The 17,944-nt window shown below is 42.7% G+C and overlaps 1 protein-coding gene across 2 annotated transcripts in view; it reads right to left on the minus strand.

Moving 5' to 3' along the window:
• Positions 1–17,944, minus strand: part of lmbrd1 (LMBR1 domain containing 1) — a 122,327-nt gene that overhangs the window by 67,963 nt on the left and 36,420 nt on the right. For both annotated transcript variants that reach the window (XR_013965329.1, XM_080782808.1), the window contains exon 6: positions 11,573–11,661. Coding sequence is in view for 1 of the 2 variants with exons in the window: in XM_080782808.1 (XP_080638934.1) it covers positions 11,573–11,661 (89 nt within the window). In the remaining variant the exon portion in view is untranslated. The remainder of the gene's footprint in view (positions 1–11,572; positions 11,662–17,944) is intronic.

Consider the following 17,944-nt stretch of genomic DNA (forward strand, 5'->3'; position numbering starts at 1 on the left):
TGGATGAGCATTAACATTTTGAATAGGCATCGTCTCCTATCCTCGGGTATTGCTTTGTGAAAATGGTGATCTCGCTGCTATTGTTATAAGGGGGTGAGCCTGGTAAGGAAGACAATGGCTTTGTGTTCTGCATGGAGATCATTCTGTATTATGAAAGACGGGGGTGGGATGGATGTTTGTTGCTTCCTTGCGCGCTTTCTTGAGCAGATTTTCCGGGGATTAGACGTCGTTGTCGGAGAGAGAGAGAGAGAATATTGTCTATTATCGGTGGTGCTCCACATCTGCTCAGCCTCGGAATGAGGAGGTCTGTTATCTCACCGTGCATAGAGGCCTTCAGGGCTTGTGTACAGTGAGGAGACTTGACTTGCACACACACACACACAGAAGAGAGGAAGGTGTTTATTAATCCATTTTGGGCGGAAACCCCTTTTGGTGTTCGCATTATGTTATGCTTTAGCTATTGAAAAATAGCACATCTACAAGCTCATAGCGTGCCACCGAGTGGCACGCTATGAGCTTGTAGGTCTGCTATTTTTGAAGAATCGTGAAAAGTGACATGAAAGTGTTTGAGAACGACTGACATAGAAAAACTGCTTTTTCAAGAAAACAGTCAGGATTTAAAAGACATTTGAAGAATCATTCCCAGGTCAAAATGGGTTAAAGAGTCTCTCTCTCTCCCTCCCTCTCTCTCTCTCCCTCTCTCTCTCTCCCTCCCTCTCTCTCTCCCTCCCTCTCTCTCTCTCCCTCTCTCTCTCTCCCTCCCTCTCTCTCTCCCTCCCTCTCTCTCTCTCCCTCTCTCTCTCTCCCTCCCTCTCTCTCTCTCCCTCTCTCTCTCTCCCTCCCTCTCTCTCTCCCTCTCTCTCTCCCTCTCTCTCTCCCTCTCTCTCTCCCTCTCTCTCTCTCTCTGCTATGGTGACACATAAAGCTCACTACAGAAGGATTCCAGGAAGAACTAAGTGCTACGGAGAAGAAGCAGCAGCAACACCGGAGACTGTTTGAAAGGTGTGGGGAATGAGAGGAAATCTCTGTTAATCCTGTAGGGGTGTTTCTGCCACGATGAAGAAAACCAAATGATTCCATTGAGAAGTATGGGGGCTCAAAAAGGCATCTATAATCCGGACAAATATATTGGTTTTTGTCACTTTTATTCAACGTATCCAGAGAGCAGGAATTAGAGCACGACCCCCATGATATAAAACTCGATGAGTCTACAGCACTGATATTATAACGAATGAATGCATTCCCTCATGTACTGTACATGCAGCATGTACAGTAGCCGAGTGAAAATGTAAGTAATTATCTTGTTAATGTCTTAATTATCTTGTTACCCCGTTGTGTTATGGTTGGTACGCTATAGGAGTGGAGCTATCAGAGCTGCTCTGAGGGATAAAAATAAATAAAAGGAAAAACTTGTTTTTTCTCCAGCTTGTCAAAACAATCGTCTGAGTGAGTTAAGCTTTATATAAGATTTATGTTAAAGTCAGTCAAAAGTGAGAAAGGCAAGTATGCATATGCTCACGTAAGATCGACTATACTACTATGATTAAAAGAATATTAAAAGTGAATTATTTATTTAGAATTAAGAAATGCTGAATTACCAGAACCAATAGAAGAGTTCCTTCCCTTTGTAGAAAAGCATATGTCAGATGGTTAAATAAGGATCTATGGCAGACTGTTTTATTTGAAAAATGCAAGGCTATATTTTTGGCTTGGCTTGGCAAAAACTATTAAAAAAACACAAAGGTAACCCGCGTTTCAACTCAAAGAGCCTACACAATGTCCCCTGACGAAGGGATCAGACTTAATGAACTTAGCCCATTTAAACCTGAGACAGACAGATTCTACAAAAGGTCTTCTAAATCATGACAGTTTTCTGAAAAACCTACGTTTCTATGCAAGTGGTTCTCAAACTTTTTTTCATGTCAAGGAGCCCCAAAATTATATATATTTGGCTGCCGACCCCGATCTCAAAATATGTTGTTCCAGGAACCCTCTCCCTCACAAGCAAAACTATATGAGTTAAAACGATCGCTGTGAAAGAATATGTATTCAAAGATTTGCGCCACATTTTCACGGGGAAAAAAAAGAAAAAAAAATAGCAGATCTACAAGCTTGTTGATCTGCTATTGCTAAAGTCTAAAATAATGGTTAAAGTGGCTAAAGGCAATAAGGTGACAGAGATGCGTCCTCCGGTCTAAATGGATTATACTCTCCCACTGATCATGATCTAATAATCCTCCCCAAAGAGCATCCGATTCCTGATGGACATCATTAACCCATTCTGACCTGAGATCAGATTCATACGAGGTTTCCACTGGACACACACTGGTCTGATGAACCCATTCTGACCTGAGATCAGATTTAAAAAAAGTCAGTCGTTCTTCGATTTTTCAAAAATAGCAGACCTACAAGCTCGTAGCGCGCCACTCGGTGGCGCGCTATGAGCTTGTAGATCTGCTATTTTTCAATAGCTAAAGCATAACATGATGCTAACACCAAAACGGGTTCCCGGTCAGAATGGGTTAAATACACCCCCATGCGGCGCCAGCTATACTACATTTCCATGGAAAATGTTCAAAATGAACTCCTACGAGCTCATGGTGAATACTGTCTGAGAAACATCAAATATTGAACATGTTAAATATTACATCCTTTAAAAAAGAGTTGGCAAGAAAAGGAGTCTACTAACTAACTTTCTGGCCTCCCTGTCCAATCTTTAGCTATCAGTAGCAAGTGCTAAGTGTGCAGTGTTCCAGTGGAGGAAAGTAACTGAACTTAAAGGGATATTTCACTTTCAGAAAACTTTTGGTCATTTTATCGTCTACTCAGGCTTATTTGAACACCCCAGAAATGAGCAGACAAATGTGGAATCGGAAAGCTATGCAAATGAAGCTCATGAATAGCTACTCTCTCCTGACTGGCTGACATGTTGTCAGCCAATCAGGATGTACCTAGGCTGTACCTGAACATGTATTTTCTGTTTATCAAAGAGATGGAGAGCCAGACCCTGTTACTGAATAAAACACTCTCTATAGCAATGATTACTATCAGACCAAAAATGTTTTGTTCCAACCAAAACATATCATTTACACTACCTTCTAACTAACCAGGCTTTTCAGCATTTCACTGCTGTAACTAGGACTGCATTCAGACTCACTCCCCAGTATAACTGCAGCAGTCTGAAAAATCACCTCTTCTGACTCTACCACTGCTTCCCAAACTGGGGGTTGGGAGTGGGAGTCCCCAAATTATTTAATTTTATTAATGTGCAACATAGTTTTCTCACTCAACAGTAAACAAGCCAAAATACAGTGCGCATTGTGTGCACATTTCTAATAGTTACAACTACAAGAAATCATATTCTAAGATTTTAAGATTAATCTTTTGGGCTTTTCTGCCTTCATTTCATTTCATTTCATATTTATTTATTTCATTTCAGTTATGGTTTTACATGATTATATTCATTTTACATATTTTCTTTACATATTCCATATATGATGTTTCCATATCATATTCATTGATAGTTACAGTGAAGGCTGACAGGAAAGAGGGAGAGAGAGAAGGGGAGAGACATGCAGAAAAGGTCGCCATGAACTCGAACACGCAACGCGCTGTCAGGCCAGAGCCTATAATATGTGTCATGCGCCTGGACCACTAGGCCAGCGGGAGCCCCAAAAAAAATCATATTCTTTGGCTCCCCACACTTTACACAGAATATAAACACCTCCATTGGCCCGCTGACAAACAAACCTCACGTGAAAAACGGTGGCGTAATCCTGGACTCTGCCCTCACATATTTTGACAAGCAAATCAATGCTGTTGTCAAAGGAGCCTTCTTTCAATTAAGACAAGTCAGTAAAATAAAATGTTTTCTCTCAAACCATGACCTTGTCAAGCGATCCATGCCCTCATCTCTTCCCGCTTAGATTATTGTAATTCACAATACTCCGGAAATTCTAATGCTTCTCTCTAGACTGAAGAATCAATGTTTAAGGTCTCAAGGTTCCACATACTGAGCTAAAAGGTAGAAGGTGACCGAGCCTTTTCGGTCGCCGCTCCAAATCTGTGGAACAACCTACCCTTAACTAAGGTCTGGACTGCAACCTCATTTAAAAGCAGACTGAAAACACAGCTGTTCTCCCAGGCCTTTTAAACCTTACCTGGAGAATTGACTGGACACTGTTTAATGGTTTACCTGATGGCTTTATTTGATTGTATTTGTTGCCCTTTCCTTTTGTGTTCTTGTTGATGTGTGTGACTGATATGTGATGCTTTTGGTGTACAGCCCTTTGGTCGGCCATTGGCTGTTGTTAAATGTGCTTTATGAATAAAATGTAGTTGACTTGACAAGTCAAGAAGGTCTTGTAAGACCTTCTTAATACCCAATTGGCCAAAGTGTTACATATTACAAGAGTGAGGCTAATGGCGTTGTGATCTTGTAGTTCGACTCGACTATTTTAACAATATTTATCTGTGGAACAGAGTCAAACTAAATGTAATGCTTATATATATTTCCAAAAGCTTATCAGGGTTGGGGAGTCGCAGCCTTGCCCTAGCACTCCTCATTCCTTATAGGGTTATATTATGCAGATGTATGTCGGTTTCTTGTTCACATAATGTGGGGTTATTTAGATAAGATAAAAGGATAAGAGCATCAGCTAAATGCCTGAGTTGTACATTTCAGTAGTTTAAACAGTATGTTAAAACGGGGATCAAGGAGTTTTGCTGAGCAAACTTAACAAATATTATAATTAGTCTGTCACGATTAACAATGGCTGGCTCGTCTACTGCAAGTGAAATAAAGTAATACAAGTGTCTGATCCAATAACAGTTTTCAAATAAAATGCTAATTACACAAATCTTTTAGTGATAGCCCCGATTGTAGCATCCTCGACAGTTTCAGCGAGTAGGACCTCTGGGTTTAAAAAGCACTATATAAACCAGTGGTCCATGAAGGGGTTCCAGGTGGTCCCCAGCTGATGCAGAGTTGGTAACCAAATGGACCCTTATTAGATCTTTAACATGAATGAACATGTTATGCTTTCAAGAGTTACATTATTGTTAAATACCATGAGAAGAAAAAAAACGCAAAAAATAAAAGCTTTAAAACGCAGAAGCTGCTCTGCATAGAGATAACATGGGACCACGAAGCAAGAAGCTGCTCTGCATAGAGATAACATGGGACCACGAAGCTAAAGCAGAAGCTGCTCTGCATAGAGATAACATGGGACCACGAAGCTAAAGCAGAAGCCAGCTTCTTCGGTGTGAACGGAGCTTTACTGAATATACAAGAAGTCTAAAAAATGTTGAAGAATTGTTATTTTGATCAAAGTGTGCCTGTTTTCTCTCCTATGGTACGGTTGGTACCACATCAATACAGCATGGAATTGTGGACAGAATCTAAGGTTCAAGGCTGTCTTTATTTGTCTCCCTTGGGAGAAATTTGTCTTGGAGACAGAGTCACAGCTGCATACAGATAACAAGACACGTTCACATACGAAAAGGAAAAAAACACCATGAAACACCCCAACATACACAAAACGGAGATATTGCACACATTCCCTTGATAAAGTGCAACTAGTTTTCTACAGGAGATTCAAAGGGATTTGTCACACGAGTAGCAAGCAGAAACATGTTGTTGGGAGTGCAGCATCTTATTGTGTGTGTGTGTGTGTGTGTGTGTGTGTGTGTGTGTGTGTGTGTGTGTGTGTGTGTGTGTGTGTGTGTGTTTGTGTGTGTGTGTGTGTGTGTGTGTGTGCCTCCCAAGACTCTAGATAAGAAAATAGAGTCTTGGGTCTGAGGGGCTAAAAAGGCCTGAGCCTCTGAGGGGCATCAATTGATGGTCCGTGGCTCAAACGCACCAACAAAAAAACACACTGAGATAAAGCCCCATTGTACAACTAATAGTGAAAAATAGATCTACAAGCTCATAGATCCTCTGTGTTCGCCCAATTCTCAATGCCCCAAAATAGGAGTGGTAGCTTGAAGTGTGTGAAGTGCTGCAGGAGTTAACCCATTCTGAATGGGAACCCCTTTTGGTGTTAGCATTATGTTAAGCATTATGTTATACTTTAGCTATTGAGAAATAGCAGATCTACTGTATAAGCTCATAGCGCTTGTAGGTCTGCTATTTTTGAAAAATAGTGAAAATGCGGCACAAATCTTTGTCTTTGAGAAGACTTTTTTTTTAACGCCAGGCCTAAATGGGTTCCCATACCCTGGTATGGGAACTCTGACATTAGTTAGATATCACTCAGTGCCATCACCCAACATCAGTCGCCAGTAACAAAGGACTTTCTAACATGTATGATTATCTGAAAGTAAAAAAGATTATTAAAAAGTCTGATGTATCGTCAGAGCACTGAGAGTCCGGCTCACGCCACGAGAACTGTGACAGTTCTGAGAGCCCCTCCAAGGACAGTGGCTCTCTCTTACAGCCAGCCACAGAATAACTCAAGGCTATCATTGGATTACTGTGGATTTCAGAAGCCTTTCTGTCATGTGGGCTAAGAGGCTTGGGGAGAGAGAGAGAGAGAGAGAGAGAGAGAGTCAGAGAGAGCATTCCTCTTTTCTCTATTGGTATAGTGCAGTGGATGGAAGAATTAAGCTCAAGGTAGCGTCTCTGACTGCAGTGATAGTTGAATTAGATTCAGAAAATGCAATAGACTAAATACACATACCGTACCCTCAATTCCATTTCAATTCCAACCACGCACAAGAGACTGTGATTCCATGTCTGCCTGCATTTTAACTGCCTCCTTTTATTGCTATTTAACAATGCACTTTGCATCTGTGTATTTGACAGTGAATGGAAAATTGATAAAGCATATTTTCCCCCCTCCCTTTTTTATTCTTCACCCCTTCCTTGAAACCGCATGTTGTTGCGAGCTTGTTGTACTACAAATAACTTCACCTACTCTTATATAAACCGTGAACCTGGTGATGTGACAGCTAAAGTCACACACACACACACACATCGACACACACGCGCAATAAGATGCTCCCAACATGTTTCTGCTTGCTACTCGTGTGACAAATCCCTTTGAATCTCCTGTAGCAAACACGACACGTCCTGTGAGTCGATGATGCCGGCGCAAAAACAAGCCTGACCCTCATTTCGTGAGTTGCCACAGATTTTCTTATTGACGGCGGATGTGTGGGAGGAGGGCTGTCATACACGGGGTTGTGTTGAGAGTCACACCAACACATCACACCAAGCCAAGGACCTGCTCATTATCGCCACTCAATTGAGCTTTTTTGCTGACCCAGCTGGCTTAGTAATGGTAGAAACATTAAGCCAGTCACCAAGATGTCTAATGGCACATTTGTCTGTCCATAGCAATATAGAGAAAAGGATTCACCTTTAATTGAGTTGTATATTTATTCCACATACAGAAGGTGCTCGTTAGACCAAGGGGCAGTTACATCCCATACAGAAGGTGATCGTTACACCAAGGGGCAGTTACATCCCATACAGAAGGTGATCGTTACACCAAGGGGCAGTTACATCCCATACAGAAGGTGCTCATTAGACCAAGGGGAAGTTACATCCCATACAGAAGGTGATCGTTAGACCAAGGGGCAGTTACATCCCATACAGAAGGTGATCGTTACACCAAGGGGCAGTTACATCCCATACAGAAGGTGATCGTTAGACCAAGGGGCAGTTACATCCCATACAGAAGGTGATCGTTACACCAAGGGGCAGTTACATCCCATACAGAAGGTGATCGTTAGACCAAGGGGCAGTTACATCCCATACAGAAGGTGATCGTTAGACCAAGGGGCAGTTACATCCCATACAGAAGGTGATCGTTAGACCAAGGGGCAGTTACATCCCATACAGAAGGGGCTCGTTAGACCAAGGGGCAGTTACATCCCATACAGAAGGTGCTCGTTAGACCAAGGGGCAGTTACATCCCATACAGAAGGTGCTCGTTAGACCAAGGGGCAGTTACATCCCATACAGAAGGGGCTCGTTAGACCAAGGGGCAGTTACATCCCATACAGAGGGTGCTCGTTAGACCAAGGGGCAGTTACATCCCATACAGAAGGTGCTGATTAGACCAAGGGGCAGTTACATCCCATACAGAAGGTGCTAATTAGACCAAGGGGCAGTTACATCCCATACAGAAGGTGCTAATTAGACCAAGGGGCAGTTACATCCCATACAGAAGTTGATCGTTACACCAAGGGGCAGTTACATCCCATACAGAAGTTGATCGTTACACCAAGGGGCAGTTACATCCCATACAGAAGGGGCTCGTTAGACCAAGGGGCAGTTACATCCCATACAGAAGTTGATCGTTACACCAAGGGGCAGTTACATCCCATACAGAAGGTGATCGTTACACCAAGGGGCAGTTACATCCCATACAGAAGGTGATCGTTACACCAAGGGGCAGTTACATCCCATACAGAAGGTGCTCATTAGACCAAGGGGCAGTTACATCCCATACAGAAGTTGATCGTTACACCAAGGGGCAGTTACATCCCATACAGAAGGTGCTCATTAGACCAAGGGGCAGTTACATCCCATACAGAAGGTGCTCATTAGACCAAGGGGCAGTTACATCCCATACAGAAGGTGCTAATTAGACCAAGGGGCAGTTACATCCCATACAGAAGGTGCTAATTAGACCAAGGGGCAGTTACATCCCATACAGAAGGTGCTAATTAGACCAAGGGGCAGTTACATCCCATACAGAAGGTGCTCGTTAGACCAAGGGGCAGTTACATCCCATCCTGGTGGTGGTGGGGAAAACATGTAGGCCAAAAAGCGGCTCTATACTGTAGGTGACCTCCACCGCAAGACTACGTAATTGCAATCCAACCAAAAAACCCCCATGCCCCATTTCAGTAAAGCAAGTCAGAAATTCATGAAAAAGAAAGAAGAAAATATGTCTGCAAGCCACTGGCAATAAGGTACAATTCCATGTTCTCTCTAGAGACTGGATTCAACGCTTCCATCTGGAACACCTTTAATAGCCAGAGTGATCTTCAGAGCATCCAGGCGTTATTGGAGCACTGTGAAAGATGTAATAGGCACCCCGTTTAAGATGCAGTGGCCTAAATGAGCAGTCGCGGCGCACGGGGTCAGGGGGCTTACTTAGAGCGAGAATGGCTTCCCTTTGCTCAATTAACCTCCCATCTGGAGGGAAGAATGGGGAATTAGAAAAAAAGGATCATCCTCACATTTCCTCCTCAGCAGCAGCTCAGTAACCCCCAGGCCGATGTGCCAACGGAGGAGGAAGGCTGGGATGAGGGGTGGCAGCCAGGGGTCCGGCACAGTCAAAGACTGGCAGATGGGTCCACTTCCTCCCCATGATCCCCCGCATGGCATGAGGCCAGGACATTGTGGGAGTCGACGTACAGTATGGCTGGCTCTAAGCCCCCTTGAACGTACAGTAAGAATGGATGTGGACGATGCTCCATCAACGCACCGGTTCATTCACAACATCGGAATTTATTTATGACATCGGCCGATACTCGACCTTGGTGACTGACTGCCATCAGCAAATATTAATGACATTCATCGATGCCAGTCGCCAATGCTTATCGTGTTGCATTAAATTAATCCATTGTCAAAAATGTTCATGAGTCTAATCTCTGTGATTGAAATCGTACTCATCAAAAGATAATGTGATGAATTGCTGAAAGATGTATTTTTTTTTCCCTCTAAAAGAAAGAATGAAACAACAAAAACAAATAAAAGGCCAAATTTAACGGTGCAGGGTATCAGCCCAGAATTTCCCAAATATGCATCACATACTGTTCCTATAGAAAAGCAAATTTATTTATTTAATTATTGGTTTTTCAAATATCTTTGCACATTGTTCGCTGATTCTGACCCACAATGGCATACTGAAAAATAGGGCCAACAGGGCGAGAGTTGTTAAAGGCAAAACACACACTGTATGGGGGAAAGGAAACATATTGTTCATGTCCACGGGGCTTTATGTATGGGGGAAAGGAAACATATTGTTCATGTCCACAGGGCTTTATGTATGGGGGAAAGGAAACATATTGTTCATGTCCACGGGGCACACACTATATGGGGGAAAGGAAACATATTGTTCATGTCCACGGGGCTTTTCAAGGCCAAAGAAAATAAATCACCGCGCTGCCCCCCTGCCTACGTTCAAATATCAATGGAGCACCTTCTGCGAGGATCACAACGGCTAATTTCCCCATTGACCCCCATAATAAAAACTAGCTGTGCAAAATTCAACGCGACCATATATTTCCCAATTAAGCCGGGTTGACAATGACAAGTGATCATATCAGCTCGATGCTAAGTCAACGTGGCCTAGTCTTTACCGCATGCGCCGGTAGCATCCATCACCATGTCCCCAACAGCTCTGGTGACCTAGGATGCATTACTCTGTACCGCACCGAGTCCAAAACACTGGGTCGGGACACGTTTGTGGGTCACGGACCAATTTGTATGGGCCATTACTTGAGTAAAAATATATTTTCCTACATTTAAAAGAATACATAGATTTCAAAAGATTGAAAGAAAATAATTGTATACATTTTAAGACTTCTGGTCCACACTGATGAAGGCTGGATAGTGGAAACGTTTGTCCTGTGATGTAGAGAATAAGCCTTTTGAAAGTATATTCTAATCTACAATGTTGATTTAAGCTGGTAACGCACCAGAAATCAGAGTGCGGTGGTCACAACAAGAAAGCTAAAGCCCAACACACACCGGGTGCGCAGCGACGCCTGGAAAATAATTTAAAATAACGGAGGCGGCTGTTTTGACGCGCGGCGTTCGCAGACGGTGTGTGTGACCCTATACACATGTGGTGCCACCAGAGTTTTTTTTAGAATAAAGGCGCTAGACTAGAGTGTCAAGCAGACGAGGGAGACGAGGCCTTCCATTTCCGCCCAAAACCGGGAGATCTGCGTAAGTCTGATCTCCCTAAACGTGTCCTCTCCACACCTCTTCGGCCTCCTATGGGTGTAATTGTCTCCACCAGGCCGAAGGCATGGGGAGAGAGTATGTTTTGCACTCCGTCCGTGTGTCCATCCGTCTGTTACCAGTTAATCTCCGGCACCGTTAAGCGTTAACCCAGTCTATGCTAACTTTTGCACACACACTCCCTAGAGATGCCAACGATGAACCTCTGCCCCAAATTTTCCAGAACGGCCTGTTATAGCGCCACCAGGAGGCTGACTTTTGAAAAACATTTTTTTTTATATTACTCCTCCAGATTCTATCCCAAAATCCTGCAAATCCTTACACACTATCCAAGGCACTTTACAGAGATTGTGCATTACATTCACACACCGATGGTGGGGGAAAACATGCAAGGCAACAACCTGCTCATCGGCAGAAATTAGGAGTTCAGTGACATGTCAAGGACACTTCGACACCAACTCTGGGGGAGCCTGGGATTGAACTGGGAACCGTCCGGTTCTCAAGTGGTCGCTCTAAACCCTCCTAATATTGAATATTTGAAGTATATCGCCAAACCCATTTTGTATAGTCACATTGCACAGCATCAATGACTGCTAAAAGCGTACATTAAACATTAAAATAAACCAATGAAGGAGATGTACTCACGGCCACTCCCAAGCTCTTCAAAGAACTCGTGTACTTTCTCCCATTGAGTGGAGTTATTACTTGACGTGGGTTCAAGTGGAACAAAGGCCCTGAAAAAAAGATCAAACAATTTTTTAGTAGGAATACAATCTAGGAGGTTGTTTGTTTGTGTTCTAGTGGAAAGATAACTGGCATTTTCTGAGCAGATTGCATTTATTTTAATGAGCACCAGCTGCTACACATACAATAAGCCTCTCTAAGTTTTAAAATTCCAGATCTGAAAATAAAAATAGTAATTATTCTCGGTTACCAGAATCAACAGTCAAGCAAGTCCACTATCATGATTGACTCCATGCCCCGCTGGGCTATAGGACGATAGGGTGACCCTATCGAACAGCGTTTTCTCTAGTGCCACCATTAGGCTACAATTTACACTTTCACAAAATATATCACAGAATGCATTGGGTGGATTGCCATGCAACCTGCTTTACAGAGTCTAGTCACAGTTTCATATGATTTTCAATTTTAAAAGGTTTAGCCCCATTTTTGAGAGCATGAGGGCTCAAAGACAAGGCTTTTAGACCGACCACACACACACACACACACACACACACACACACACACACACACACACACACACACACACACACACACACACACACACACACACACACACACACACACACACACACACACACACACACACACACACACACACACACACACACACACACACACACACACACACACACACACACACACACACACACACACACTAAAGTGGTTTAGCCCCACTTTTGAGAGCATCTGTCTCAAAGACAAGGCTTTTGTCTTCCTTTGGTTAAATCATAGGTGATAGGCCTACACTTAAATATTGGAAACTAACTGACTTGGCAGAGGAAGTTATATTTAGCTACAGTAGTGGACATTGTTTTTCTTATATATTAAAAAGAAAGTCTGTTCTAACAGAATAAATGAATAGCACAATAGACAGAACCACATGTGTTATGAGAAGCATGATAATGGCTTCAGCCATTATTCATCAAACAAAGTGATGTTGGTCATTTATTTATTTCAGACAAACAAAACATTCGTCAACACACGTCTTTCAAACTGAGTGATGGATTAATGATTGATTCATGACTAATGAATACATTTTAATGTGATCAATGTCCTCTAGGTCTGTCCAGACCGGTACGTGTGTGTGTGTGTGTGTGTGTGTGTGTGTGTGTGTGTGTGTGTGTGTGCGTGCGTGCGTGCGTGCGTGCGTGCGTGCGTGCGTGCGTGCGTGCGTGCGTGCGTGCGTGCGTGCGTGCGGACTAGAGTTCAAGAGCATGGCAATGAAAGACGGCCAAACCAATTTGCTTAAATAAATAAACTGAAGCTTTATTCAGACTGCATGCTAATCTGATTAGTTCTTTACTATTATTTGCAAGTGATCAGATTGGGTATTCAAACACCTTCTTTTCATGTTTACCACAGCAACCAATGCAGATGGATCTGCATTGGTTGCTGTGGTAAACAAGAAATTACATACTTTAAGTGTTGTGAGCTTGAAAATAAAAATATAAGTGCCTAAGTGTACAGACTGAGAGCATCTTTAGAAATCATTTGAATCACATGTCAAACCACCTGGGAATGTAGTTCAGATCTGATTAACAAATACATCTGATCTGATTAACAAAAAAAATCTGTTTCCATTCGTTCGATTCGACAAATTCGATTTGTCCAAATATTGGATTTGGGCTAATGTGAAAATAGCCTTTATTTGGGTGTTCACAGTGCCATCCAATTCCATAAACAATTATGCAAACTTAAAAAGTGCAACACTATACAGGACAAGTACAAATTGTTTTAGTCTTAGGCTTAAATAGAAGTTCTTGCATGTATGAATAATTGTATTGTATTTCCCTGTGTAATGTTATGTAATGTACTCCCCTGCCTGTTTTAGTTTTTATGCGTTTTGAGTCGGCATATTTGCCATTTGATACATATAAATTACCAGTATGTATTAGTACGTTCATCATTAATGTGTTGTCTAAAGAAACAAAAAAAGTAAAGTAAAGACATCGTCCCATTATGTAAAAGCATGTTGGAATGAATGTGCATAATTATGTTTAAATTAAACTAATGGAAAAGGAGGACTAAGTTGGCATCCTCCTGAGTAAAACATGACCGTGTAAGGCACATTAAAGAAGATTAATATCAGATATAGACTTAATATCAGATATAGACTCCATTGTCCCAGAGTGGTGGGGGGTCTGTTCTAAACCCACAGATATAAACACGGCAGCATACATTTAACCCATTTTGCGCGGGAACCCCTTTTGGTGTTAGCATTATTCTATGCTTTAGCTATTGAAAAATAGCAGATCTACAAGCTCATAGCACGCCACCGAGTGGCGCGCTACGAGCTTGTAGGTCTGCTATTTTTTTTTAAATGAAAAAATGTCTAACATTGTGGTATTGATAATTATACCCCAGGTGTTTGACTATGCTCTGTATACCGTTTATCAATCAATACTTAATTGATATAATATGAAAACCACTGTCAAAAAATGATACTTTTTAGAATTCAATGGATTTTTTTTGCTCAAAACCAAAACGCATTTGGAGCTTGAATGTGAATCTTTTCATACCTTTGTGTGACACTGCACCGACTGCAGTGTGATAAAGTAGGACGTTACATTACGGAAAAAACACAAAACAGTTAGAATAGGAGATAGGAGGTTTCTGCCCGACAACAACAATAAGTAATGAGTACTTCTTCCACCACCGATTAAAGACAACACATGGATACATTCATACATCCAATTCCCAGCACACAATATTGTCAGTTTTGTTTCCAAGGCTGCAATGGCAGGAGAGGACAAAAAATCCTGCTGAAGTGAGCTCTCATCCATTTTCATACATTTCCTGTATCTCTGTCCAGATGGCAGTAATGTGAAGTTATGATTGAGGGGGTGATCAGTGTCATATTTGGCTCGTGATGGCTCCGTCATTCATGTCATTCAGAGTTTGGATGTATAGGCAGCGACGGAGGTCATTTTAGAGGCAGCACGTGTGATGCCGTTAAGTGTGTTTTTGTTGGAAGATTGCAGTGTTAAAGGAGGAGGGAAAATGATACAAGAGGATGGGTTGAATTGTTCTTTTTTATAGCCATAACCAGGAGGTGGGGTCGTTTGCAGAACACATTTTCTGCGATTGTTGAAGAATAAGAAGTGATGTTTTGATCCAAAACTAATTCTCTCCACAGTGAATCCAAGATATTTTAATTGTCAGAGCATCCTGACAGGGTCAATCAGTCTGGTACGGGACTAGCTCCTCCCGGGAGGCCTGGTGAGAGGTGGTGCGGTCCGCCTGGAGTCTGGAACTACACCTCCTGAAATCCAAGGGAGGAATCTGGCATTTCCCCGTCACGAAAATATATTTTAACTTATGTTTTTGCATAGATGATTTTGTTTTCTATTAGGATACATTTGCAACAGAACGGAAGTCCAGCGATGGACTGTTTGTGCCGACGCAGACTGGCAAGTGCCCAAGTCGTCTCAAAGCGCAAGACTTCTTTCTAAACTCTTTATGTGCCTGGATTTACAGCGTTTTTTTCACTCCACTGCACTGCAAGGGTGCTCTCAAATGACGTGCACGGATGTCATAGAATTGTAAAAACTGGCTCCTACGCGTGTGCATGAGGATATGTTCCAAAGGCTCACGAGAATCATGGAAACCAGCGATGATCCATAAGTTGGCGAACAGCCCCCTCCAGTGAAAAAACTCGTCAAACGTGTCAAGGCTACTCAGTCTTACAGAAATACGTAAATATGTACGGAATTGCAATTACGTACATACATATTTCTACTCCTTTCTTTTTAGCAGTCTCTGAGCGCGCCACACCAACGTTTTGCGGTAGTGAGTGGCAAATAAAACAATCCTGAATCTTGTTATCTTGAAATGTGTCCAGTGTTATTTGTGTGTTTGATGTGCTAATGACCAGTTTTGTTGTTTTGTTTACTCCACATTCCGCTGCAAGTGGTCATTATCACTGCACCGTTGTGGGACGTGAGAAATGGAGATCTGAAAGGCAGTGACAGAGTTATGGTCATTGTGTAGTCCAAGAATAGCAGTTTCATGTGGTGTGTGCGTGTGCACGTGTGCGTGTGCACGTGTGCGCACGTGCGTGTGCGTATGTGCGTGCGCATGGTTGAGGGGCTGGTAGAGTTATTTCTGTATGAGTGGAGAAGGAACTGAGGACACAACCCCATCCTGATTCCTGAATAGGCCCAAGGGAGAGGAAATGATCACTTCTGCCTTAGACCGGTGATCTTTTTTCTTCTTCTGTGCTTCAGATGTTATGATGATATTGAATTGTTATTTTTCCACGTCATGTTCATGCATTGAATTACATACATTTTAGACCAAGTGTTTACAGTTTGACTGTTTTGCATTTCTGTCTAACAAAGAATTCAAGCAATCACTCACTCAATCTGAGCAGCTTCAGTGTTGGTGATGAGACCTATCGTCTGTGCTCCGTCGGAATTACGTGCGGATCCCGTAACTCCGAGTTACAGACCTGTAAGGGTGTATTTTGACCCCCCCCCCTGAGGGTCCCTCCCTGGTCTCCACTTGGAGAATCACTGGTCCAGAGGAGAAGGAGGAGTGAAGGGGTTTTGAATGTCAACAGTCAACAAAGTCAACTAAAGAAGACTATAGTGATGATTTGCCTGGAGATTCCAGATGCTGGCCCTCGTTTGGCCCTGTAGGCAAAGCGGTGAGACCATCTGTGGTCCGACGGCTGGCAGGAAGGTGTAAAGTGTGTTAAGGTGCTTTTTCCTTTTTTTTTTTAATCATGATTATTTAATGAATGTGGTCCGTGGTCGGTCAATAGTGTGTCCGTCCTGTAGGACTGATATACTAGGACATGAGAGACCTCCATGGAACAAAACTTCAGCACCTTAACTGGGATGCCATCTGGCCACTGGTGCCATGCCAGGCCTGCACCTGCCCGGCAGCTGCAGATCATCATCCTCCTGTGTGATTGGATTGGGGGGTGGGGGGGGTGCAGGTTCATGAAAGGAGAAAGAGGGCAGCCACAGAACACCCTAGAGTCTGCAGCTGTCACCCACGATGAACACCAGGGCTTCGGGGTGTTTAGCCCATTCCGACCCGAGATCAGATGCATACGAGGTTTCCACTGGACACACACTGTGGTCTGATTAACCCATTCTGACCTGTGAGATCAGATTCTAAAAAATGTCAGTCGTTCTTCGATTTTTCAAAAAATAGCAGACCTACAAGCTCGTAGCGCGCCACTCGGTGGCGCGCTATGAGCTTGTAGATCTGCTATTTTTCAATAGCTAAAGCATAACGTGATGCTATAACACCAAAACGGGTTCCCGTTCAGAATGGGTTAATCCAGCGTGGCGCTATTGCGGCGCCCTCGGCTACTGCTGTAGCTCGGCTGCTGCCGTGGTGTTAAACTCTGGGCGAGAGGTAATGTGAAGACATTAAAAAAAAACATCCTGGGATACAGTATATGCTTCATAGATAATGTGATATCTTGTGTGCGATGTTGATATTTTTGACCCGATGGTGGTGCTAAAGGACAGTGGGGATCCGATCGCTCAAATATTAGAGGATTGGTCTTCAAAAGGAGCAAGAATATTATGCTCAGCAAGTTTCACTTCAATCTGCCCGTTGCGTTCTTCTGAGAGAGCTTGTGTGGAAGTGGATGGTGCAGCCTATAATGGTGGAGAGAAGGCCATGGGGTCACCGAAATCCTTTACAGTCCATCCTTTCTGAAGTCTAAATTCTACAGCAAGTCAGCCAGTCATTTATTTGAGAATAACATTTGTGCAAGTGGACATTTCGGCCTAATGGTGGCAAAGGAGTCACCAGAGCAATGTGGTCACCAAAATCAGTACGTAACAAATCTGCTATATAATACCGACACACCGACAGAAACATTTGTTTATAGTGTGCTACACAAGTGGAATTTTGAGACATGTTTTGATCAATACTATAGGCAGAGACCTCTAATAAATGAGAATGAGTCCAGTTTGAGTACCACTGTCATGACTACAGCTGTATAAAGTGTCCTTTTATTTATGCACATTTTGTATGCTGTATGTATGTGGCCTGCGAAAATGAACATGCCTATTATAATGTGTTAAAAATGAGATCCATTGTTTGCCATTTCCTTATGAATTTGAAATGGGACAAAAACATGGCAATTTTCTGTGTATAACTGAAATTACTTTCAGCCTTGTTGCTCGAAATGTCACTCTAATAGGTCCTTGTAAAGAGAGCCATTTGGTGAGTGGATTTTTCTTTTTCGATTTCTACCAAAGTACCAAACATTGCTCTAAGCCATTTTGGGCGGGAACCCCTTTTGGT

This window comes from Protomyctophum bolini, assembly GCF_963924005.1.
Source record: "Protomyctophum bolini genome assembly, chromosome: 14".
Classification (NCBI taxonomy): domain Eukaryota; kingdom Metazoa; phylum Chordata; class Actinopteri; order Myctophiformes; family Myctophidae; genus Protomyctophum; species Protomyctophum bolini.